Consider the following 26643-nt stretch of genomic DNA (forward strand, 5'->3'; position numbering starts at 1 on the left):
CTGCCTCAAGGTTCAGTGTGTTGTGCATTCTGAGATGCTTCACTACTCACCACAATAGTACAGAGAGGTTATCTGAGTTACTGTAGCCTTTCTGTCAGCTCGAACCAGTCCTGCCATTCTCTATTGACCTCTCTCATCAACAAGGCTTTTCTGTCTGCAGAACTGCAGCTCAGTGGATGTTTTTTCTTTATTGCGCCATTCTGTGCAAACTCTAGAAACTGTTGTGCATGAAAATTCCAGATCAGCGGTTATAGAAATACTCAAACCAGCCTGTCTGGCACCAACAATCATACCACAGTCAAAATCAAGATCATATTCTTACCCCATTTTGATGGTTGATATGGTGAGCATTACCTGAAGCTGCTAGCCCATACCTGCATGACTTCATGCATTGCAGCCACACAATTGGCTAATTAGACAACTGCATGAATGAGTAGGTGCACAGGTGTTCCTAATAAAGTGTTCACACACACATACATATGCATTTTCAGACAGTAAGGGATCAAATCATGTGTGCACTGCAGCAGATGAAGTTCCTATTCACTGCTTACGAATAAATTATATCTACGTTAAAAAGGTAGAAAGCCTTCGATAATCAAAAACAACAAAAATAAGAAAACACCTCATTTGCACATTTAAAATCAGAACATTTATTGCTTCACCTGAATACTGCATCGAAAGCACACGCATTCAGTATACACAAAGATCTTACAATAATATGGAATCACAAACAGCAGTGAACACAATGCTCTACAAAACTACAGAAATTTAAAAAAATCTAAATATCAAAACAGTACAGGTGCAGTAGAGGCAGTCAGTTGTAACTGGTGAGACAGCGTTGTATAGACACGAGCGCCTCTCACGTTCACTTTCACAAACAGTTTTAGCACAATCTGACTAGTGATCAGACTGGCTTAGAAAAAAAAAATCTAAATTTCTCAAAAATAGAGTGATTAATTGAAATGTTCATATAAATTATTGTTGTGAACCAAAAATCATCATTCACTTGAAATTTTTTCCATTAAGTATATGTACCTTTTATATGAAACTCTTTCCTTTATTACAGTCTGGGGTGTAACAGCAAGAGCTTTAAAAAAAAAAAGGGAAGAAAAGGACAACATGGGGGAGGGATGTGTAATAGTTAAAACAATACATAGCTGATCGCGCTTTCTACATGGGTCCATATGCAGACAATCTGACGGATGTAACAACCCTTAACTGACAACCTAAACTGTGTGGGAGGGAAAGGGGAAAAAAAAAAAACCCCGAATATGAGCCAATAATTATGGCCTTTGCTTCAAACTCTAATAAGTGATGTGTCTTTGGAGAAACTGCATAAGCAAGAGGAAATTCTACTGTTCTGGAGATAAAGTCTGCATAAATGAACTTAAAAAACAAACAAACAAAAAAAAAACACCTGAGGGAAAACTAAACACTCCAGAACCCTCACAGATCTACAACCTGTATAGAAGTATATCAACTGAAGTGAGAGACCATCATCCCTCTGCTGTACTATAACACAAGGATAAATGCCTTTGAAGACCAACTGCATTCAGTGGTGCTAAGGTGAGGGGGGTGTAATTGAAAGAGAATAAAAATAAACTTCAATACAAAACTAAAAAGGAAATAAACAAAAACATCACATATGTACACCAGCATAGTGTGTCCACCCATAACAGGTAAGAAAGCTGGAAAAAGTAGGTGACGCTGGACCAAAAGGCTGTTGGAGGCCCCGGTTAAAGAGTCCATCCTGTTACTGTTAGTGTGTTCTCAAATCTCCACACGCTGGTTGTTTATGCTACAAAGTCTGTGTTTGGGAGGCTCCTTAATCCTGCTCCATAGGCTCTTCTGTGTTTTCTAAGTCTAGCTCCCCCAACTCCACGCTGCCCTCTGTGGGTGAGTCTGCACCACTGGGGGTGGAGTCAGAAGAGGCGGCAAGCTCATTACTGCTGCTGCTACTGTCCGGCTCACTAGACTCCTCCTCCACCTCCTGCCTCTCAGGGCTGGAAGCGGGAGCTGTCTGCTCTGACTGGTCCATGTCAACGGGTTCCTGGGCGGATCCGGAAGGAACTTCCCTCTCTGCACAGTCGGATTGTGTACTGGACGGCTCTAAGGAGACAAAAGAAAGCGTTTGGATTCAGGCTCTAGACACAGTACTTTGTTTTGAGGCACAACAGATAGCAGGAAAAATGATGAGTGGAAAAACATTATTTGATAAGGGAAAAACTGTTTCACTGGATAATCAACCATTTAGAAATTGAGTAGCTCAATAGGACCGTTTCAAAAATGAACATATGTCAGTTGTTTAAGGAAACATTAATGTTTAATCGATAAAGCTGGATATAAAATTACTGTTACTAAGTACGATTACGGTTTCAGCAACTTACATTTTTATACTTGTACTGTGTAAGAATAATGGAGTCTTGTTTAAGTGAATTGTCAAATGTATTGGCTCACACACGTGATCTACCGGTTTATCATTTAGTACACAAGTGTCAGATTACAAATGAGCTCTTTTCAAACAAATTTAGACTGGAAGTTAAAAATAGAAAACATTTTCAGGTGATACCTTGGTCCTCACAAGGTGCCGATGAACTGGCATCCTCCCGCTCTTCCTCGTGTCCTTGATGATTCTCCTGTGTCATGGATGATGGTGACTCTGCATTTTCCGACACATCGCACACTCCCTCAGATTGAACGCTCTTGTCATCCGATTCACATTCAGTGTCTTCCTCCTCCTCCTCATCTCCCTCCTCACTGAACTTGAGCCTCTTCACCTCCAGCTGTTCTTCCTCCGGGTTTTCTTCCTCTTCTGCATGCTTGTTCTTTATGCAGCTATTCAAAGGAGATCCGAGGCCTGACGTAGGCACGTCACTGAAACACACACACAATGTGCTTAGAAGGTAAAAAGGTAAGCGTGACAAAAATTCTAGAACTGTGATACCTCTCTTCTAATATGTAAGGAACACTTGATGGGGCGTTGAATTATTAGAAATTAGGTGCAATGGCCACCTCAGGGTGTACATTATTCCGCTTATACCACACCTCGACATTGTTCAGATGTTTTATTTCAATACATTCGTCAGGCTTTTGTCCTTAAAGAGCTCGTGTGTGGAACTAATTTATTATGCATCCCATCTCAAGCCTCTCGCTAATTCCTAAATGTCATTTTAGAGCAAGTAACAGAGGCGTGAACCATTTATATTCAGTTACTTGTGTGAGAACAGTTTTTTTTCCCCCCATTTCATGCTAATATAAAAATAGAACAAACAAATATTGATAAGCCTACATATATAAATTAAAGTACTGCAGAAAATACAATGAATAAATAAATATCATACTTGTTCACCAGCTTATAGCACGTGCTCTCACGCTCTCTCTTTTTCTTACCCTCTCTCTCTCTCTAATAACTGCATATTAATGGCTCAAACATCCGCTTCGCCTCGTGGCCACATTACCACCTTGTGTGCGCATAATTTTTCTAATAATTCAACGGCCCGTCATCAATTATTACTTACTTATTTATTTCTGGAAAATCTCATTTTCTGTCATTTTGTTTGTTGTTAGCGCAGTGTGCTGTGGTGGACAGTAGGGTAACTTTTCGGTTAGTTCAGTTCACTCTGCGAAGTGATATGGACACTGTACTGCGGCCGAGACCTGACTGGAACTACTGTAGCTGTGCATTTACTGAAAAATAACTGCACACCTCCAGAACGTCTCTCAGCCAATCAGAATCGAGAATTCAAAAGCGCTGTGGTATAAACAGCTTTAATCCCAATATACAAAAGAACAGAAAGGTCAGTGTGTGAGATATTCATCTTCTGCATCTTGGAACATTTAGTCTGAAGCTGAAACAAGCTGAACATCAACGCCAGCTCCAAAGAACTATTTAAGTAAATAGTACCAATAAAAAAAGAAAGAGGTCAAGTATACCCAACAGGTTTGCTGTGGCCTGGAGTTGTGTTTGAGTCTTTGTTTTCTGTGCTGTCCAGCAGACCATTCGTGGCCAACGAACTAGATGGGGAAATTTTCAGTCTGTTCATCGGCCGCGGTGTTCCAGGCCCATTCACTTTCCTGAGGAACAGGTTGCAGGGGAGAGTGTGAAATTAAGCAAAAGAGTTAATAGCAGTAATCAGTTTTTACTTCTATAGATAGAACTTTAATACATTTATTAAAAATATCTTTATTAAATAGCCTAATTTACCTTTCTGTGAATATGGATGTGGTACCTGGCAACATGACTCCATTCATTCTGTTAATGCCACTGCATCCATTTTTCCTGAACATTTAACAAAAATCGGAATCAATTAGCATCAGTCATTACTGTAGATGAGCATAACTAATGAAATAAGTTGGCACAAATTGATAGCACTTACTCAGAGGTGGGATACACACAACTGACCACCATCACATTCTGGGAAAAGACAGAAAAGCCACATTCAAACCCTTTTCCAGCACATTTTAATGGTAACATAATATTTACACTTCAAATAGTTTTAGCAACAATTAATTACAACTAGTAATTATAACACACTTCGAGAATGACAGACTTGTCTCCTTAGTGTGAGCACCTGGGTAGGTGTCTACGTTCTCTAGGCTCTGTTAGCTTTGAGAAAACATGCTCTAAATATCAGGAGCTGTGTTTGACAAGTTTTATATGTTAAAGCTGAATTTAGGCGAGTGGAATTTAGGTCATGTGGTGACTAGACTAAACAAGGATTCACAAGAACAATGTGGGCTAAAGATAAAAGGGTGGACAGATGAAAATCACTACCAAGCTGGTGTAACAGTTTATACAACAGCACCGTTGAAGTCTCAAGTATGATTAGTCAAAAGGTGTTGACTCATTTTCCCAAAACAGCAGCTCTGACAGCAGTGACACTTGTAACTCAAATGACAGATTCCTATTAATGTGCTTGTTCGAATACAGCTTCTATAGTACATTTAGATCACCCTCCACATAAACAGATGCAAGTGTGTAATTGTCAATATGGTAAGGTTTTCTGTGAGAAAACATTTAGTATTTTTTGAAAGATGTCTAGTGTGCACTAACAGAAGTAAAGCTGCTCCTTTAAGTTTCTCAACATGGGAGAGTTTTCAGAGTAGGGCTGCAACTAGCGAGTATTTTGATAATCGATTAATCTGTCTTATTTCTTCGATTGATCGATTAGTTGGATTAAAAGGCCAAAACATTGTGCAAATTGAAAAAAACCCAACTGATCGTCCACAAGCTTTTACAAATGATAAAAAAGAAAAACAAAAGCATTAATGAAGTGTTAACTGGCGAGAGGTTGAATTCTGCAGTAACACACACATTCACTCATCTGAACACAGTAACGTTACTTTATTCTGAAAATGTATGAAACGTCTTACATTTCTATACAATTCCATGTTCTAACCCCATTACAGTTACTGCTCTCATAAAAAAACACAATTACTTTAGTTTCTATATATTGATAAATAAAGTCTCAAACAACATATTTGATCAAATGAATATTTTAGTCAGAGTTATTGCGCGGTGTTTGATTGACGCGTATGTGCAGACTCACGCTCATTCAGTGAAGTTTAACGGAGACTCGGTCGCTCTCAGGACGAGTCTTTATGTTAAATGGAAATACTTGTGTGAATGTCTAACATTTACAGATAAGGATATAAAGGTAAAAGTGTCATTTCTGTGCTGAAGAAAACATGTCTAGAACACATTAAACAGCACACGCGTCTGTCACAGCGTCTGACACAGCGTCTGACACGACATGCCACGTTAATACACTTACGAGTTTGTTTGAAGCGCTTAATATAAAACATTCTCCTGTTTTGTACGACCTGGATCGTGCACTTTTCCCTCAGCAGCTCACTCTGTGACCTCGCTGTTTCTCAGATGTGTTTTATTCCTAGAAATGCGTTTTTCACCATGGTGAAGCGACGTCACTGACTGGGGTTATCCACAGTGACGTCACAGACCCGACTAATCCATAATGAAATCCATTGTTGATTATTTTAATCGTCATCGATTAGTTGTTGCAGCCCTATTACAGAATAGAGCACTTTGTGTTTTTCTGTCTAATTAACTTCAAGAGAGAGACCGAGAAAATAGAGATGACAGTAAGGGATCAACTGTTTATAGCTGCTATAATGTAAGTGATACCCTGTGGATGTTCCACAAAATTGACTTTTTATTCATTTGTATTAAATTTAAACCTGTACTTCTTTCTTTAACAACAACAAAAGAGCTAGCATTGGCAAATGTGTGTGACCGGGATAATATTAGTTCCTGAACGTGTCCTGAATTAGATTTACAAGCATCTACTTAAACACTGAAATGTTTCTAAACAATAAAACCATCACACTATTTCTGGTTTAAATTTCCACAGAATTTATTTATTCGGATTTGATGTGATTGCCCTGATGTGTGATCACTCTGAATGCCATCAAACTCATTTGAATTAAACGGTACAATCTGCTCTTACCTTCTCAACCCCTCTGAGAAATTTCTCTGTTCCTGTGTAGTTCCTCTTGGGATCTGTGAGGAGCTCACACAAGCGCTGGATAGTGAATGGAATCCTGGGAAAGAAATATAGAGCATATCTAATTATCGGGCATGTGCCAATGGTACATTTTCATAATATGCTAACTGTCTGACTTTCACACTATAATATTACCCTAATAATGTGTTTAAATAAATATATAAATATATAAATATATATATATATAAATAAATAAATAAAATTCTTCAATCCATGACCCAGTTCTGTCCACCAGTTTTTCAAACCATCATGGATAGCAAAGAGGATTCAGGTCTTGATGCAGGACAGTGACAATATTTTGAAGTGCCCACAGTAGCACCATAGTGCAATATAATATGTAACTGATTGTCAGCAGGTCATTATTATTATTAAAACATAAATAAAATAACTCTAACGCTTGTTATGGAACTGAACGCCTGACTGGCTGCTCTACGTTCGGACAGTGTGCGTGCAGGTGTCTCTCTCTCACCCATCAATTATGGACAAAAACAATTTGACTGTTCTCCAACTGGGGTGCTGCCTGTAAGAAAAAGTGGCCTTAAACTACTAATTTTGCAGTATACCCCACCCCTCACTTCATAGCTGTCTCTTTCCACACGCGATTATCTTCGGTCTGTGTATGTATGTATGTATGTATGTATGTATGTATGTATGTATGTATGTATGTATGTGTATATATATATATATATATATATATATATATATATATAAACACACTTACACAGGTTTAAGATAGTCAAAACTGCCCTTCACCATAACTAGGGCTGCAACGGTATGAGGATTTCACGGTATTACACTTCATCATCATCAGTTACAAAGCCCTTAAAGGAATGAAAACAAGAGGTTTTTTTTTTATAAATAAATAACCCCCGCAAAAAACAGCTGGATGGAAACACCAGATGCGAATAAAATCTCCAAAATGCACACAAAAAATCGAATCAAAAGATTTTGCGCCTCAACTGAACACACGAGACGACATGCGCATAAGCTACGACAGAAACACATTTACTGAATAAATTCCTCCAGTGCATCGAGTGTCATGTGACTTTGCCTCAACAAGTCATGTGATTGGATAATTGGCTGATGTGACTGGATATTCAGCACACGTGGCCAACTTGCACAACTGGTGTTTGTCTCTCGCTGCACAGCATCACGAATGTTGTTTTGTCGTTTCTCAAACGTCTAAGCCAAAATCTGTCATCAAAATGATTTGGTATAATTACCTCCCAGAACGGTCTCACGATTCCCTTCCCAAATATATCAGGCATCTGCCGACAATCGGCAATCGAACATGAGGTCCGAGAGTGTTTCATCTGCATGCTCTGAAGTGCAAGTCATTTACGGTTCGTGTGTATGCACGCATGTGTGTGTGTGTGTGGGTGTGTAAGTCAGAGGTTACCAAACACACAGACAGTGTAGATGTAGACGGAAGCTGGGATGTGGAAAATGATTTCGATGGCGCATTTTATGACTGACATTTAAAGGCTCACACACTTTTTTTTTTGTTAGGGATTAAAGTAATAAAGGGGACATATGCCTTGAGCTGCACAGAGATGTAAAAAAAAATATATTTTTTAATTTTGCAAACTGGATATCCGTCCTCGAGGAAAAACCCCCTTTCATTTATGGGCTACCCAAAATAATCCAACGCTGCTGAGTTTAGGTTCTTTTTCAGCGGGGGATGGAGATTGGTGACATCAGCTTCACTTCTCGCTGACTTTTTCTCCGCTCTGTGTGTGTGTGTGTGAGAGAGAGAAGCAAGTTGGCAAGTCTGACAGCCAGTCGATGGGGTAAAGGTGACGCGCAGGCAAGATTCACCATCCGGTTGCTGTTTTTTATTATTTTTTATTTTTTTTGTGTTTAATAAACCGTAGCTGAGCAAATGTCAATTTTCATACCACAATGCTAACCATAACCCCTCTCACACCTGCACTGTAATGCAAGAATTTAATGATTATTAATGGGAAGAGGTTTCGTGTGAACATAAGGCATAGTTGAAATACCAGGAATACTGATGCAGCTAGGACAAGATATAATTCCTGGAAAATCATCATGCATGAACAGAAGCGAATACAGCATCAGCGAAAAGGAGGACACCTTTTTTTATTATTATTTATCTACCTCTTGACATAGCTGGTTTAAAACTTTAGGTGTAAAGGAGGGAAGCCTAAAGTCAGTGAAGGAGAACAAGAGAAATGTCTAGAAAATGGGAGCGATTCAGGAATGAAGCTGAAATGTCAATTTTATTCAATCCATTGTATGTGGAATTTGGGACAAGTCTTGCGTGATGGGTTTCTTTTGGCTAATGTGAAAAGCAGGCACCCCAATAAAACACTATTAAAAGGCTACATGGTGCCAAGTCCAAATAGTACTCCTTGGTGTGAAGGTGGCTACTGAGCCTGGGCACAGTTCCAAGTAGATTTCCTGTGTGAACTTGTTTTTGATTAACAGTCACCTCATGCATAAACATTAAGACAGGGTTTGCCCTTCTGTCTGTCCATCAATTTCTCAATCTGTCTATTTACCTAGATCAATCTACAGCTGCAATCAAAATTATTCAAACGCCATCGCAAGTCAGGTTTATTGTCAATATGTACAGACTTCCAGCTGTTTGCGATGAACAAATCAAACAAAAGCAATTGAAATAGTTCAACACAACGAATGCTTCAAGTGGTTTCCCCAAATTCAACTGAAAATGCGACTTAGAATGATTTCTCCAAACTAATCTTTTCTATCTATATTTCTAATCTAATCCATCTATCCAACTGTACAACTATTGGCACTATCGATCCATCTATCTATATAGCTATCTATAGTGTCCTAACAACCACCCACAACACCTTAGCAACCGCCTAGCAAGCACCCAGAACACCCTAGCAACTGCCTAGCAACCACCCATAACACCCTACCAACAGCCTAGCAACCAGCCAGAAGACCCGAGCAACCAGCCAGAAGACCCTAGCAACTGCCTAGCAACCACCCATAACACCCTAGCAATGCCCCTGCAGCCACACAGAACTTCCTTGCAACCACACAGTAATCTGTCTGAGAGACTTAAAACCTTCAAACTTCTTTAAATGTGAAAGTGCTTCAAAATCTAACTGTACCCATCTATCGATCTGCCTGTCTGTCGAACTCCAACTGTCAAAAATTCAACTTTAAACACCCAGAAGCCCTTTAGACTCAATTGAGCTTCCATTCTATCTAATCTTTCTATCTAATCTTTTAAACCCATCTATCTATCTAACCAACTCTATAACAAATGGCACTCTTGCATCTTACAGACTTGCTTTCTCAAGCCAATGTCAAAGTTTGTCGTGACGAACTTTACCCATCTAGTTAATAGGTTAAAATTTCACAATAAAGGTTTAAAAATAAATAAATAAATAAAGTTATGATTTATCTTGGTTTAATTTTTTTTTAAGTGTTGAAAAGAGGGCTGTGATATTTGCAGTTCAAATGTGTACAAGTGAAGGAGCTCCACATATTTTCATTAAATCTCAAACATGTTACTGGATGAAATGAAGAGACTTTTGACAATAAGTGTTGCCAGCCTTCCTTCACAAATATGGTAATGATGTAATGGTCAAAAACAAGGTGGGAGGGTGGGGACCTTAAAATAACAAAATCTCCTTCGAATAATTTCAACCACCACCACCCAGGAACTCAGACATTAGCTCCCACTTTTCAGCCGAGTTTATTAGGTTTCCGGAAAAACAACTCGTGCGACTGGAAGTCAATTTGGAGCTTTCAATGAATTTGAGATTTGCCCACCCCCGGATACGGCTACTCACCCGTTGTATCCGTTGACGATCTTCAATATTCTCTCTTTCATCTCCTCAAACGGGATGGACTCCACGTTAGGGTTTGCAGGTCCTCTCTGCTCTGGCGCTGAAGCTCTGAAGTCCTCCATCACCTTCTCCAGTTTGAACAGAAAGTAGCTTTTAAACTGCAACCATGAGACCCTACACAGAAACACACACACACACAATCTTTTCATTCTATATGTACTATTTAAGAAAGGACACAACAAAGGTCTCTACGAGATGTTATTTTTCTGCTTGTGCTTCAAAGCACAACTAAAGCCATGTTTCCATCCAAGTTACAAATGTAACTTACACGAAAAACTGGAGTATCGCATAAAACATTTGGGATTAAACCACCGCTTCCATCTAATACGTTCAATAGAACAAAAGAGTCACTTATCAATACAAATGGAAGCTGTGGAAACCGGGGAAGCCGCTGTGGCTCGTTTTTCCTTATAAAATAAATTACTACATTTACATGCACATTGAATTCTGTTTACGGTCTGTATTCAGGTTGCATATCTCTGTATACACGGCTGTTGTGCGTGTGTGCACTTTTCCTTTCCGGCTGTTATTTCCCCAGGAGATTCAAAATGCTGCCGTTGCTACCCACAATTCCTTGTGGACTGAGCATGCACATACATCTCCTTTCAGTGGATTTCCTGAATAAGGTGTTTACATGCAACACATTTCCAATTAAAACAGGCATGTTCCGGGGTGGGAATCAGAATATCGTCTTAATCCGAATCGGCCGATTGGATCGAGGCGTTTACACGACTCAGTACTAATTAGAATATTGATGTGCATGTAAACGTAGTCAGTGACTTGCGCTTCAGAGTGCATTGATGCAACGCTCTCAGACCTCATGTTCTCTAGCGATAGTCAGCTGTTGCCTGATATTTGGTTAGGGAATCGTGTGAGACAGTTCTGGGAGGTTATTATACCAAATCGTTTTGCTGATGGATTTTGGCTCAGACGTTTCAGAAACGACAAAACCAACATTCGAGATGCTGTACAGCAAGACTGATCCACTTTTCGGAACCGATTATCCAATCGCATGATTCGTTGAAGCAGAGTTACATGACTTTTGATGCTTATTGAGGAATTTATTCAGTAAATGTGCTTACGTCATAGTTTATGTGCATGTCTTCTTATCGAATGCAAAAATGCTCCGCCTCGATTGAGCTCATATGTTGTCGTTTTTTTATGTGCATGTCGGAGATTTTATTTGCATCTGGTGTTTCCATCCAGCATTTAAACGACATTTTTTTATGCAATATCCCAAAATTCACATAATAATATGTGGATGGAAACGTAGCTAACGAAACCTGAAACAAACGAGAGGACTTATCGGCTGCATTTACACTGCAGGTCTTGATGCCCAATTCCGATTTGTTAACTATATCTGATTTTTTTGACGACCCGCTTACATCTTTTAAAAGCTTCGTGAAACACCCCAAGGTAGACGTCACCGGAAGCTTAATCCATTTGCAATGGATGCAGATGAAAATATAATACAAGCAAAAACACAGGGCTCTGAAGCCGGAGAAACAAAGAAGACGGCCCTTGTTGAGAGCTGTATTTTTGCGGTTGGTGTCCACCGGAGTTGATGTCATTTGCCACCGTCGCTTTTTCAACGGCGCATGACTCGCATCGACAGAGGAACATCCGATCTGCCTGCTCACATGGCAGACGCAAACGCATGTATCTGATTCATTTCCACGTATGAAAGAGGCCTGAAACGGATCTGAGAATATCAGAATCCACGTGCTTTTTTCCTGCGTACACGTCCGTGGGTCATATCCAATCTGTGCCACGTGGGAGGAAAACAACAGATCTGGGTCACATGAACGGTGTAGTGTAAATGCGGCCTAAGACAGTTAAGCCGAGCTTGTCCACATGACTTACATGGTCTCTCCGGTCTTCGCGACATGGCACAGAAACTGGTCCAAAACCGGGGACACTTCCTTTTTCCCTTTCTTCTCGAAATCTGAGGACATCAGAGAAACGCAAGAAATCAGTTCACTCACACATCGATCTTCCAGTAACAGCATCATGGGATCAATACATCTCCAGTGTATACACTGATAGATAGATAAATAAATAAATAAATAAATAAATAAAAAATAAAATAAAATAAAATAAAATTAAATTAAAATAAAATAAATAACCCCAGATTGAGACTCTCTCAAGATTACATTCACTTTGTTTATCCTTCCAGACAAGAACAAACAAACCTAAACCTACTGACTAAATATTAAACCCTGACAGATAACCGGCTTCTCCGCTCTCAGTTTATAAACAAGCAAAAGTTTAGTCACTAATTACCGGCTTCAGTGGACTGAAACATGGCATTGTCTTAAAGACTAGAAAAGCCTCAGCTACACCGTGTATAACTTAAACAAGACAACGCGTGAGAACATGGAGCTCAAAAAGTGAAAAATTGATTATTAAATCAATCAATCAATCAATCAATCAATCATTAAATAAATACGCCTACTATTAAGACGTTTAATTAGGAATCATTAGTGTGCAGAGTCGAATGCGCAGCCAGATAGATCGCGTCACACAACTTCCTTTAGACCGGAATAGCCACCAATTAGCAGCTAACCGCTAACCTCCGTATCTGTGTGAACCCACAAGGCGAGAACTCACAGGACTACACTACATACAGGACAAACACCGCAGGTTAACTCATGACAAAGCGGCGAGTCAAAGCGCAACGCGAAGAAGTTAGCGGCGAGCGCTAACGACGGAGCTAAGTAGCCGTGCTAACGTGAAGGTTTAGTCGGCGGACAGATAACACCACCAGCCGCTAGCACTGCGTCTCCACACCACCGGCCGGCCTCGATAAATTTAATCCTTAACTAGTAAATAAAATAAACAATAACAACCTTTCAGAGCCTCAAGAAGGGTGTCAATTTCCATGTTTCCGCGCGTGTAAATCCACCACGAAGCGACGTGCTAATGGCTGCTGTTGAAAAGGAAAGCGGAAAAAAAAAAAAAAAAAAAAAAAAAAATCAACATGGCGTGCGTGACGTCACTGTCGGAAAGCAGCCGGTGTTGTGCTTGTGCTGCACTTATTCCAAGCGCTTGTCTACTTACTGCTCTACTGATTAGCACTGCGGTACGTATTATTGAAACGTGTTGATTGATCTGTCTGTTTACAGTCGAACACTCGCTAGTTTTCTGTGATGATTAACACCCAGGCTGCCTGTATCCCGCTACTGATGATTAACCATTACACTACAGCGCTGCTGAATGCTCGAATCTGATTGGTCAGAAGGTGTGGCTCTGACAAGAGTTCCAGCTGTAGTTCAAATCATATGTTTATATTAATGCGCTCACTTTAATCTACAGGGGGTCTCCATACATAGATTTAAAAAAAAAAAAAAAACCCAAACTTTTTAGCAAAACGTCTTACAAAACTGATCATTCTTATGCGGGGGGGATATTCATACTGGAATAAAGTTGGTGTGATGTTGGAGGTTCGATATTCACGGATATGAGGAAATTAAGGGACCGTCTCTAAAGTTACATATGACATTGTTATACACGATTCTAACTTCAATAGCATTTGAAGGGAATGACTTACCGTCAGATAACCAACTGGAAAGTGTTCATCTAGGTGTCAGGGATAAGACACACCTTTTAGAATTTTGATATTTAACCCTACAATGCATGAACCAAAAAAACCTTCACGAATGCATAAAGGGGGTCAAAATGACCCAAACTGGCTTGAATGGTTTTCTTCAAAAAATAGATGTCCTATTAATGAAATTTTTTTTTATATATATATATATATATATATATATATATATATATATATATATATATATATATATACATACACAGTGATTGTGCCAGTTATTATGGCACAATTGTGACAGCTTCCAACTGCAGGACGATGAAGGATGAAGCCAACCATATCTTTTTGAGCTCCTGCTGCATCACAGGGCTGTGTAACACACTTGGAGGAAAGCACTATCCACCCTGTTTCTCATGCATGAGATCACAGACACCCATGATAGGCTAGTGTTGCTGTGATTGATAGGAGAGAGAGAATGCCATTCCGCCCAACCAGAAACCAAGGGCAGTTTTGCTCTCTTGGACTCCCGGTTACGGATTGATGTGACCAGGAGTTGAACTCGCAATTGCCATTTGATGTATTCAAAGCTTTTTGTTTCTTTCTTCAACTTGGCGGGGGGGGGGGGGGGCACAGACTGAGCTAGTCAAGCCGGTAGACCACCTTTGCCAGCTGGTAAGTTATTTTCCAGCTTATTACATGAGTAAACTTATCATTAAATGCTTGAGTTTTGCTAAGTGTCTTGCAGTTATGTTATTATCTATGATATGGCATTAATAGCTATAGTTCAGAAACCAGTTCCTTGCTAACAGCTGGCAAAGATGGTCTACCAGTTTGATCAGCTCAACCTGTGTTTTGGCAGCTGGTTAGACCAAGCTGGATTTTCCACAAAGACTGTCATCACAATCATGACCAGACATGAAAAGGCATGTTTGTTTATTTGTGTGTGTGTGTGTATGTATATATATATATATATATATTTTTTTACCTGAAGAGAATAGAAAAAGCTTGCACGTGTTCATTTATAACATTTCTGACATGCATTGACACCTCTGATAAAAAGATATATATATATATATATATATATATATATATATATATATATATATATATATATAAAAATCACTGTATGTTTCAGATTGTTCCAATTCATCAGCAGTGAGATAATGCTGGAAACCAGTCCCAGATAAGAAAAAGCACACTGTTGACGGTCACATTCATGTCATATTATTTACAATACTTTCTCTGTTTATTTATTTTTTTAGGCCTTTAAATAAAAAAATATGCATAAGCATAATCAATATAAAGATTGAAGTACAATAGCAAGTAAGTATCACAAGATATGTAGCAGATTTGATGGTTACTTGTCATTTCTGTCATTCTGGAGTTTATGAGAGGACATGGACAGGTCAATGCTTACCCTGGAAAAATGCACTGTTCACAAGAATTTAATAAACAATTTTGGTGTGTTTTAATTTATGTGAAGTGTATGCTTCCAAACTAATTAAGGAAAAATTCTTTCCTGAAATACATTAAACTTTGAAATACTTGATGTAAATGTGGGTGAGTTCAGCAGAAATGGGACATCAGGTAAAGTGGGAGAAATACATTTCGTGCTAGGTAGCCCTTTAAATATCAGGAACCAATACGTTTTTATAGCTATGAATAATTACCACAAGGGTCTTTGTCGTTGCTCATATGTTTTCATGTGGCTTACAACATCGTTGTGGGGGTGATCCGGTTCTTTAAAAAAAACAAAAACAATTGCAAACTCCTCCCATTATTGCAGAGTTTGCTTTAAATTTCTGTGAACACAAAATCCTGGAGGGACTGATTTACAATTGTGTTTAACAGGACAAAAGATTGACACTCTCAAACGTAAGTGAAAACGATCGGGTTTCAACAACTAAAGCACAAGGCTCTTCTTTTCTCACTGATAGTTTTCCAGCATTCATCTGTCTTCAGGTAGAGATTAAGTGAGAGCTGATGCTGCTTTCGACTCGAGGTCACAACTTTTAATTCCCAACCTCCAACCAGGAAAAACCAAAACCTGTCATTCCTACTCGTTAACTCATGGTAAACTTTTCAAATACGAGCTCCTTCCCAGTTTGCGGCATGACCAAAGCAGCACTTCTTACCTTTAATTGAGTTATGCTGTACATGTTTACTTTAGCTCAATCAATATACAGACACATTCACGTGGTAAATGTACAAGGTGTCCCAAAAGTCTTCATACATATGGGAAATTAACACTTTTTAGCAAAACATCTTCCAAAATTATATAATTTTATATATATTTATATATATATATTATATATATATATAATTATATCATGTAATATATATATAATATATATATAATATATACAATATATATATATATATATAATTATATCATGTAATATATATATATAATATATATATATATTATAATATACATATTATATATATATATATATATATATATATATATATATATATATATATATATATATATATATATATATATATATAAATAAATAAATAAACATGGCAAACACATCACACACACCACACTTATTGCCAAACTTATTAACAAATTTAAAAAGACTGGAAGTGTTGCGGACCAACCAAGAACATTCACTGACAAAGTCACAACCGCCGTGGTGCTGGAATACATAGTCCCCCAAGTATGGAGACTTTTGGGACATCCTGTATAACACTGACTATAAATTTTGTCACCAATCACAGTTAGCTGGATAGCTTGTTGCTAACAAAAGACAAACATGGAGGCGTCCATGTTTTTATTATTTTTTACTTTGTTGTGCGCGTTGAATGTGTTGAGGTCGAAAATGACGTCACGATGAAGTAAGCCAAATGCAGTATAAATCCCACTGCGCCACTAAGCAATGGGTAGTCAGGGTGGCATTGTGGGTAATGTAAGAAGCTTTTAACTGAAATGAAAATAGACCAGCATGTCAATGAAAGTTTAAACTCAAAAAGTCAACTCGACCAAACAAACCTTGAATGATATTGAAGATACCATGTTAATTAGAAAGATTAATATGGAAATCGCCCAGGGTGGATTTTTCCTTTGAAATTTCCTTCAATAAGCATCTACCAGGCTCAGCTCAGCGTCACATCCTCATGTTATAGTTTGAATTACGAATAAGTAATGTAATGTACTTCCTAAAGTTTTTGTAATATGAAACACTCATTTCATATTGCTTGATCACATTTGTTTCTGTCCCCCACCTGATGATGAAGTTTTTTGCTCGATAGGATCTTGACTTGAAGACGCGCGCCCCATACGCGACGATCCACGTATTATATATGCAACACACTTCAGGGGAATAATGATTAAATGATCAGTGAGTCTGCGCAGAACATCGCACAACCTTGAAAGGGGGATGGAGCTGAGAATCGGTCCTGAGCGAGTTATAAGACAATTTCTGTTGCCACAAGATGGAAATAATAGCACAAATGTCTCGGCATACTGCTGCTGAATTAGCAGTATATTAGTTTCCAAAAGCAATTTCGCTGCCATATTTTATGCCTCATAAAAGCTTATGAGAGGTCAAATCTGTGTCATATCCAATTTTAGAAGAATGCATTTTACACACAAAAAAAAACCTTCTAAAAACTCTGAATCATGCATGAATCATTATTATTATTATTGTTAAACCAGACAATTTGTGCTTCTTAGTGATTTATATCATAATACTGTCATGTTGAAAGAAACGGAAAGCTTTATGCTATATCTGTACCTTATTACGATCATAGGAATGTACACGGATTTCACATTATTTATGGCTTATGACATTGGCAGGGCTCTGTAGACTGGGTGTATATGTAAACCAGGATTTTAGTTCAGAAGCACCACAGTGGTAAACAGCAAACACAATCTGACTACTGAAATGAATAAAAGTAGCCCATTATCAGGCAATAATGTCACTCAGTTCTACAACACTGCCCGAGGCAACAATGACTGGCATTTGCTTCCTTCTAAAACATTAGCTCTGAAGAGGAACATTGCACATTCAAGTGCTACACCACCCTGTTCTTGCCTCTGTCTAACCCACAGCCTGGTCCCCAGTTGCATTTTCAAAATGTCTTTATGTCTGCCAAGCTTGTGCTAAGAAGTTATCTTAATATTCTTTGCAACTAGAGTCAAACTAATAATATAGTGTGTGCAATCTGCCGCTCTGTTACACTGTACAAGAGAAAAATGTTATTATTTTAACATAATCTCTATCACTTATACCAACTCCTCTGAAAAAATCCTGCTAAATTCATTTATCCTAGTATTAACCTTATGGACTGTTTTCCCCCCCACATTGCTCTTGTACTTAAGTGGTTCAGTTCTTTGGAGAGCAACCCCCTCATCAAGCTGCCATTTATTCCATAATAACCACTGCTTAAAACCCAGTCTATCCAAGAAGCTCTGTAGCATCCTGTCCAGACAGAGAACACTGGTCAGGAAACCACACCAAGGTCTTGGTATTGCACGTTCCATAAAAAAACAAAACCAAAAAAAAAAAAAACCACCACTGGTTTTGGAGAATCCGATCTTCTCCTTGTCATTTATAGACTGCATCTGCTGCAGTTCAGCGACGCTGTCTGTGAAGCGGCCGAGCGTGGCGGACCACTTTCTGCTCAAACACGGCCTTCATGGTCTTCTCGATCTGCTTCAGAAACACCTGAGGAACTCTGCCACATAGCGTGTTGACCGTGTCCAAGAATTTGGTCTGGAGAGGATAAAACAAGGACTGGAACATGTTTTCTCCAACAGGATACTGAAAAACAAGATGAACATGAACATGTCACAAAACAACAGAAACGCCACATACACTTACTGCCCACTTTATTTGGAATTAGTCGACCAATTGATTTTGTAGATTAATTGGCACTGATAACCGATAGTTCCAGTAATCGGTTATCAGCAAAAATCCACGGTTGCGTCCGTTGCGAGAGCGGCTGAGAAGGGTCCGCTGTCATTATACAGTACGACATCGACCTCTAGAGGAAACACTGCCAAATTTTGTTGTGTTATTCGAAGTGTTTTTTGATTAATTTTGGATGTCTCTATTTTTATTTGTTATCTGGAGTGTTACATTTTGGTTCAGTTTGGATGTACATGTTTTATTTACTTATAAAAATAACTAACTAACTAACTAACTAATATATATATATATATATATATATATATATATATATATATATATATATATATATATATAATCATTAAAAAAAAAGTACAGTACATTTTCATGGTATAGTCAGTACTGCTTGTTTTTAAACAAAGTCCAGCAATATTTTACTTTGAGTGTTACGTTTTCATTCTACATCAGTTTAAAAAATCTGTTATCGGCAGGTACTGACCAACTTGGTTATCGGTATACTCAACTATCGGTCGACCTAGATTAGGAATACTTACCCATTCCACAAATTAAGCCATCTTGTGGTAGCAGCAGAATGCATAAAGTCATGTAGATACAGGTCAAGCTTTCACATCAAACATCAGAATGAGAGTCAGAGTTCACACAGAATGGTCCGGAAAACAAAACATCCAGTCTGGGAGTCGAAATGCATGGCTGACGAGAATGGCCACACTAGTTCAAACTGACAAAGTCTACAGTAAGTGACATAGTCACTCTTTACAACCATGGTGAAAAGAAAAGCATCTCAGAAGGTCTGACAAGCCAGTCCTTGAGGCGGATGGGCCACAATAGCAGAAGACCACATTGGGTTCCACTCCTGTCAGACAGGAACAGGTATCTAAGGCTACAGTGGGCACAAGCTCACCCAAACTGGACAGCTTAAGATTGGAAAAAGACCAGGTGAACAAAGTCACTGATTTCACATTCTGATGTTTGAGGTAAACATTAACTGAAGCTCTTGACCTGAATATGCATGATTTTATGCTGCTATCACATGATTGGTTGACATTTTCCTCACTTCACACCTGATCGAGCTGATCAAATAATGATCAAGCTCATCAGGATCTCAATTAGTTTAAATTGCACTGGCACATGGGAAAAAAAAAACTATAAGGTGAACTACTGCTCAGGAAATAGACCTTTATGGCTATGAACCATGTTAGAGGACACCCATATACTTCTTTTATATATATATATATATATATATATATAAGCACATGTAAAGAGATGACTCACATCACGTATAGAATCATACACCACTTTAAAAGCTGGCTGCTTGTCATCATGGTAAACGCCACGGTTGCCATGGAGAATAGACACACCCTCCTCCTCGGCCCCCTTGCAGTTGCTGCCATACATGCAGTGATCAGGCCTGTAGTTCCACTGGCATGGAAATGTATACAGGCATTCTGTAGAGGCACACATATACTATATTTTACACACACACACACACACACACACACACACACACACACACACACACACACACAGGAAAAAAAGCCCTGCATTCACACAAAACCTTACCTTACTGACATTATTCCTATGAAAAAACAATGACTTCAATGGTACTTCTATTTAATGCAACTATATCAATAAATAATATAACAAGAAAAAAACATTTAATATTCACTGTGATGATGCATTCAGTCAGTGTTCTAAAAATAATCAAACAGACAATATCAGCAATACTCTCAGAAAAAAAGCGTATTATGTATGTACTATGTAAGGAATAACACAACAGACTGTTATACAAAAATAATTACACACTGGACGGTTGTACATCCTGTCATTTTACACAGGAAATGGAACGTATTACAGAGACGAGACTGCTTACAACTGAGACTGCCATAAACGTTAGATAAATGTCTCCTAGCCAAAGATTTCATCCCATCAACGATTATTAGAATTACTTTTTAAATCACCCGTTTTTAAATCCGTTTATTATTAAGTCTCAGATTGCGTGGAGCATCCGCCACACAAGTCCCCGCATAGGAGCTGTTACTATAGAAATAATAATGCATTAAAATGAGCACATTAATATTGCGCGATTGTTCATTGCAGCCGGGCGCGCGGTGGTTTAGTGGTTAGCACGTTCGCCTCACACCTCCAGGGTCCGGGGTTCGATTCCCACCGTGGCCCTGTGTGTGCGGAGTTTGCATGTTCTCCCCGTGCTGCGGGGGTTTCCTCTGGGTACTCCGGTTTCTTCCCCCAGTCCAAAGACATGCATGGTAGGCTGATTGGCGTGTCCAAAGTGTCCGTAGTGTATGAATGGGTGTGTGAGTGTGTATGTGATTGTGCCCTGTGATGGACTGGCACCCTGTCCACGGTGTACCCCGCCTTGTGCCCGATGCTGCCTGGGATAGGCTCCAGGTTCCCCGTGACCCTGAAAAGGAGTAAGCGGTATACAGGATGGATGGATGTTCATTGCAGCCTTTTGCATTCTGACCAATCATGACATGACATGGAGTGTTTTATTCCTCATATACTACAGGTAATTCAAAGTAATTTTTTACTAAGTAATTTAGTTTACAAAGTAATTTTTTTTTCAAATTACAAAGTAATTCAAATACAAATTCTTTATCCATGTAGTTATTTTTGAAATGTTGTGGAATGTCCAGAGTTAGTTCCACAAAGTTAGTTTTTGTCATTACTTGTGTTATAGCAGCCACAAGCTGTTGTTCAATCACTTTTTCTTGAAGTAAGACAGAAAAAAAAAGAAAAAAAAAGCAGCTTGTTACTGAGAACCAGAAAATGCAACATATGTCAATCTCTAAATTGATTAGTTAGCAAACTGCATTTTTTATTTTTTTTTATGCAAACTTGAACAACTAATACAAAAACACTGATGCTGAAGACTCTTTCCATAAAATGTTATTTAAAACGTCTCCTTATAGAAAACTTCAGCTCATCAACAATGATAAGGTTTTCGGTTGTTAAAGAACACATCTTTAAACCTGCTTACTATTAGACGTAGATTATATGCAGCATTAAACAGATTCCTTATGAGATCGCTGTTACTACAGTCAAAATTTAAAAGAAAAATGTATTAGAATGAGCACATTATAAACATGTCATTTATCTTGCAGCTGTAATTACTGTCAGAGCTGCGGCACTCGAGAAAATTAAACAAAACTTTTGACCAATCAGATTCAAGAATTTAACAGTGCTTTGATACAAGACAAAATTCCTCACAGTAATACAGTACTGTGAAAAGAAATGCTGTAGAGCAAAGATGCCTTCAAAAATAATGAAATTAAATGTTTCTACATTAAAAATAAATATTACACAGTAATAAATTAAAAAGCCAATATTTGGTCTGACGACTCTTTGGTTTAAAAAACCCAAAAAAAAAACAGTAGTCACAGGTAGACTTAGTGTAGTTTTATAAGGTAATGAGCTGTAAGTTATATCGAGCATCTTTGCAGAAATGGCCACGGTTCTTCTGGAGACTTTGACTGTCGCACGTGCTTCTTATTTTTGCACCAAAACCAGCAATCTTCAGTATGTTTTTTTAATCTGAAAAGCGTCTCTTACGTAATATGCTTCTTTCTTTAAATGACATGCAAACATTTTTCTGTAACATTTAATTTTGTTGGAAAACTAATGTTTGGAAATCTAAAATGTTTTTGTACAGACTCGATAATGTAAAAGTCAGAAAATTTAAATCTACAAATAAAGTTTGTAGTTAAAAAAAAAATACAAACAAACAAAGGATGCCTAAGACTTTTACACTGTATCATCATCATATTGCCCAGTCCTACCCATGTGTTAGTCATGAATGCACACACACAAAACCAATTTACAGTACACCTGATCGTTTCATGCATTTGGCAGCTGGATTGTATCCTGATTAGATTAGTCAAATGGGTCTCTGCTTAGCCAAACTGAACCCAGAATTCACAAATCAGCTCATACTACTTCACCACCTGTTTTTATGCAAAAGCTCCAATTTTGTTGGACATTTTTAAATCCCTTAAAAGGGGCAAAATTAGAGCAATCACAGTGGATGTACATTAAGAAAGTAACATGTAAGGTGAGTTCTGCTCGTCGCATGTGGGAAATGTATTTCCACCGGGCGTCTACAATATTATCTGCAATGAGCTGATGTGGCTGCAGGTTACATCCCATCTGCTTCACTTGTTGTACTTGTTCTTCAAATGAGTATTAGCTGTGGCTCCTATTTGGAGTTAAAGCCTGCAACCACACTGGCTTGTTACAGATAAGATTAAGGACTCCTAATTTATACTTACATAACGTGACTAGAATGCACCTCAAAACTCTGGATGTAGTTTGAACAATTAGTTTTTAATTATTATCCGGGGGTGCATTTTAACCTGCATTAGATGTACTAATCCCCATATGGCTATGTAGTGATCCTGATACTTAATTGCATGAAACAACCAAGTGAAAACAAGAACAAAGTTTATTTAGAAATATGATGCTTTGGACAGACATCCTTCTTCAGCTGTGCAAACGAAGTGCATATGAAGCTGCACCTGGTGAACTGACTGATACTGTATTGTTGTTCAAAGCCTAATATGTATTGCTATTGTTCAGACCACGAATGCACTGATACAGCCTCCACAGGACAGTCATGGAAAAAAAAGAAAGTACACACCCCCTTCAATTCTGTGTTTTTATTCATCAGGGCTTAAATAACAATTGCGTGCGTGCTCCTCACCGACTTCTATAAACAAACAAATAACCCCAGGTAACAACAGTAACACCACCACCAACAAAAAACCACAACTGATTTCAATAAGTAGTATTTGTTCCCGCCAAAAAGTAAACCGACATTGAAAAACCAGATAGGAAAAAAAAAATAAGTACACCCTTCCTATTTCTACAATCATTAAAAGAGAAATTAGCAACCAGTTGTTAGTAATGAAATGCACAAGATTAGTAGTGTGGTGGTCTGGCACACTCAGGTGTGTATCTACATCATGCAGAGAAGAAAGAACATCAGACATGACCTCCAAAAAGCATTTGTTGCCACACATCAATCTGGGAAGGGTTATGAGGCCATCTCCAAACAATTTGAAACACCATTCTACAGTGAGAAGGATTCTTTACAAACCGAGAGCCTTCAAGAGAGTTCCCAGAAGTGGGTGTCTCAGCATATAGAGGCCACGGTCAGATGGTTTAATGCTCAGAGATATAAAGAAATGCCAAGAGCTACATCAAGTGATCCAATAATCAAATAATCAGCACAATTGGAAAAAGATTGAACCGCTATGGCTTACATGGCAGGGTGGCTTGGGAAAAGCTCCTTCTCTCCAGAAAGAATATGGAGCATGACTTAAGTTTGCAAGTTTGCAAAAAAACAAACCACAAAAGTTCTGGAACGATATCCTTTGGTCTGATGAGACCAAGGTGGAAATATTTGGTCATTGTGCACAGCACCATGTTTGGTGAAAATACCCCATACCAACTCTTAAGCATAGTGGTGGAGTTTTTATTTTTTGCTGACACCTGAAGTTGTTTTTTTGTTTTCAGGAGGTTTGTTAGGACCACAAAATTATTATTTAGGCCATGACAAGTAAAAACCCAGAACTGAAGGAGAACGTACTTTCTTTTTCCCCATGACTGTATGTGATCCACAAAATAGCTTTTCAAAATACAATCTTTATCCAGCCATTAGCACACTCCTACAGTAGTAAAAAGATACATGCATAAGCATATGAACATTTCAATTTCTTAACAAAATACAATGTATTAAGGGATTTATTAACAAATAAAGCAGCCAGAAAGAGAAATGGCAAAAATACACAATACAGTGTATATAATAGTTTTTATTTTGCCAGCATTGAAGTCTGGCCTCCCGGAGTTTAACAAGCTTGTTTCACACATTCTTTTCACACGTCTAAATGACTGTTTTCTGCACTGCTATTTTTGGCCATGCTCCATCTCGCTGACAGACAAACACAAGCTGTGCCATGTCTCCCTTACTGCCATGAGTACTTAATCCCCACATCTTGCTCGGAGTTTGTCACAGTCACTCCAGAGTAGTCAAGTGTTTACCTACTCACACACAGAGTCCTGAACAAACTGGAGAGGAGCTTTTTAAAAAGGCTCTATCTGGGGGGGGAAGGAAAACATGTCTGTTGCTAAACTCTGGCAATTGTATTGATTTTCTGACAAAGGACGAAGAGGACGAGGCAACCATCTGTGTTTGGTTTACATCACTGGTCTATAAAAGATGGGAGCTTTAAATAATAATAATAATAATAATAATAATAATAACTAGACTTGGTGAGCCACAGATTGACAGACATGCTACAATTTTTGCCTAAGCATTCATATGAAAGCAGAGCCATAACATTAGGCAAAGGATTCAAGAGTGATTTGTAGTTTCACTCATGATGTGTATGTTATGACCACGGACAGTGCTGGAATTCTCTGGACAAATCTGGGGAAGATTGGACAAAATTTGGAGGAGGACTAGAAAAAATTCAATTTTCAATTCAATTTGATTTGTATAGCGCTTTTTACAATAGACATTGTCTCAAAGCAGCTTTACAGAAATATCAACACGGTATACAGATATTAAAGGTGCGGATTTATCCCAACTGAGCAAGCCACTGAGTGGCGACGGTGGCAAGGAAAAACTCCCTAAGATGTTAAGAGGAAGAAACCCTGAGAGGAACCAGACTCAGAAGGGAACCCATCCTCATCTGGGTAACAACAGATAGTGTGAGAAAGTTCATTATGGATTTATATGCAGTCTGTTTGGCCTTAGAAGCAGCCGTAGTCCCAGCGATCTGGAATTGGAGTAGATGAGAGCTCCATCCCGAGGTAGGACGTCCGAAACGGAGAGGTAGGACATCCAAAACGGATGGCAGTTAGATGTAAGCATTTTTGGCATGTTATTGTAACTTTTGACTAGTACGTGGCACTGCCGCAAAATTTGTTGCATAGCCTCAGGACATGGTCCTGAGAATGGCTACCAAGTTTTGTGTCAATATGCAAAGTCATTGCAGAGATACAGCCTTACATCCTGCTTGGAGGCTTCGCTGTCATTCTTTTGGACCATTACAGGCAAACCGTTTGGAATATTCAAAATTCTTTTCATAACTTACTCTGAAGATGACATGTGCTAAATTTAGTGATGATTGGATAAAACCTAGCATAGCGAAAAGACAGTTTTTGACTAAATCCAAGATGGTTAATTAGGCGGAAATTGGGATGCCTGGCTTCAAAAGTTATGATTATAAACGTGCTTCCAAATTAGGCCCAAACTGAACCACATTTGGTCAGAATGTTCTTTAGACCCTCCCCAATCAATGTGCCAAATGTCACAAATTTTTACCAGATAGTTCTATGGGGAAGAAGAAGACGAAGAAGAAGACGACGAAGAAGAAGACAAAGAAGAAGCAGCTTGGCCCCTGAATAATAATAATAAAGACAGCTACCCAATATGTTACACTTCATATGTGACACTAGTCTACAAAAATAAACATTAAATTAATTAACACGTCAAAAAACATTTACCTGGATTGTAGTGGAAAATAATGTTGAGGAGGTCCTGGTCTCCCCATGTGATGTGATTCTTGTATTTCTGGTAAAGTGGATGAAGCAAGTCCTCCCATGACAGTCCACTAGCGATCATGCTGTTCTGTAATATCGAGAGTGGCAGGTTATTGTCTTCAACACTGAGTCTAGTAGATTACTTTCAGACATCTGTCAATACAGAATATTTTCATTCACGGTTCCCATTGACTTGCTCGGGTTTAAAAGGTCAAATTTGACTGGATTTCAGAAGGATGCTAATATCAAAGCACACACATTCACATTCATTTCTGCACAAT

At 38.5% G+C, this 26643-nt stretch overlaps 2 protein-coding genes across 4 annotated transcripts in view; both read right to left on the minus strand.

Annotated features, from left to right (window-relative positions):
* Positions 1-398: 398 nt before the first annotated feature.
* Positions 399-14022, minus strand: ppp4r2b (protein phosphatase 4, regulatory subunit 2b). 2 transcript variants are annotated; one of them, XM_053636679.1, is made up of 9 exons: positions 13225-14021; positions 12239-12320; positions 10319-10489; positions 6468-6561; positions 4377-4414; positions 4205-4279; positions 3934-4074; positions 2570-2874; positions 399-2109 (listed from the first exon to the last, which is right to left on the minus strand). In XM_053636679.1, exons 1-9 carry the CDS (start codon positions 13256-13258, stop codon positions 1826-1828), a joined length of 1224 nt encoding a protein of 407 aa, XP_053492654.1. In that variant the 5' UTR covers positions 13259-14021; the 3' UTR covers positions 399-1825. The 2 variants fall into 2 exon arrangements, with proteins under 2 accessions (XP_053492654.1, XP_053492653.1); XM_053636678.1 differs by having other exon boundaries at positions 12239-14022.
* A 2428-nt stretch (positions 14023-16450) lies between these two features.
* gxylt2 (glucoside xylosyltransferase 2) overlaps positions 16451-26643 on the minus strand; it is a 36313-nt gene continuing 26120 nt past the window's right edge. The window contains exons 5-7 of one of the 2 annotated variants that reach the window (XM_053637031.1): positions 26327-26450; positions 20072-20244; positions 16451-18691 (exon numbers count right to left, since the gene is read on the minus strand). In XM_053637031.1, the coding sequence (XP_053493006.1) occupies positions 18503-18691; positions 20072-20244; positions 26327-26450 (486 nt within the window). In that variant the 3' untranslated portion in view covers positions 16451-18502. Of the gene's footprint in view, positions 18692-20071; positions 20245-20393; positions 21219-26326; positions 26451-26643 lie in introns of those variants that run through there. The other variant, XM_053637032.1, reaches the window with a different exon arrangement.

This window comes from Ictalurus furcatus, chromosome 11 (genome assembly GCF_023375685.1).
Source record: "Ictalurus furcatus strain D&B chromosome 11, Billie_1.0, whole genome shotgun sequence".
NCBI lineage: Eukaryota > Metazoa > Chordata > Actinopteri > Siluriformes > Ictaluridae > Ictalurus > Ictalurus furcatus.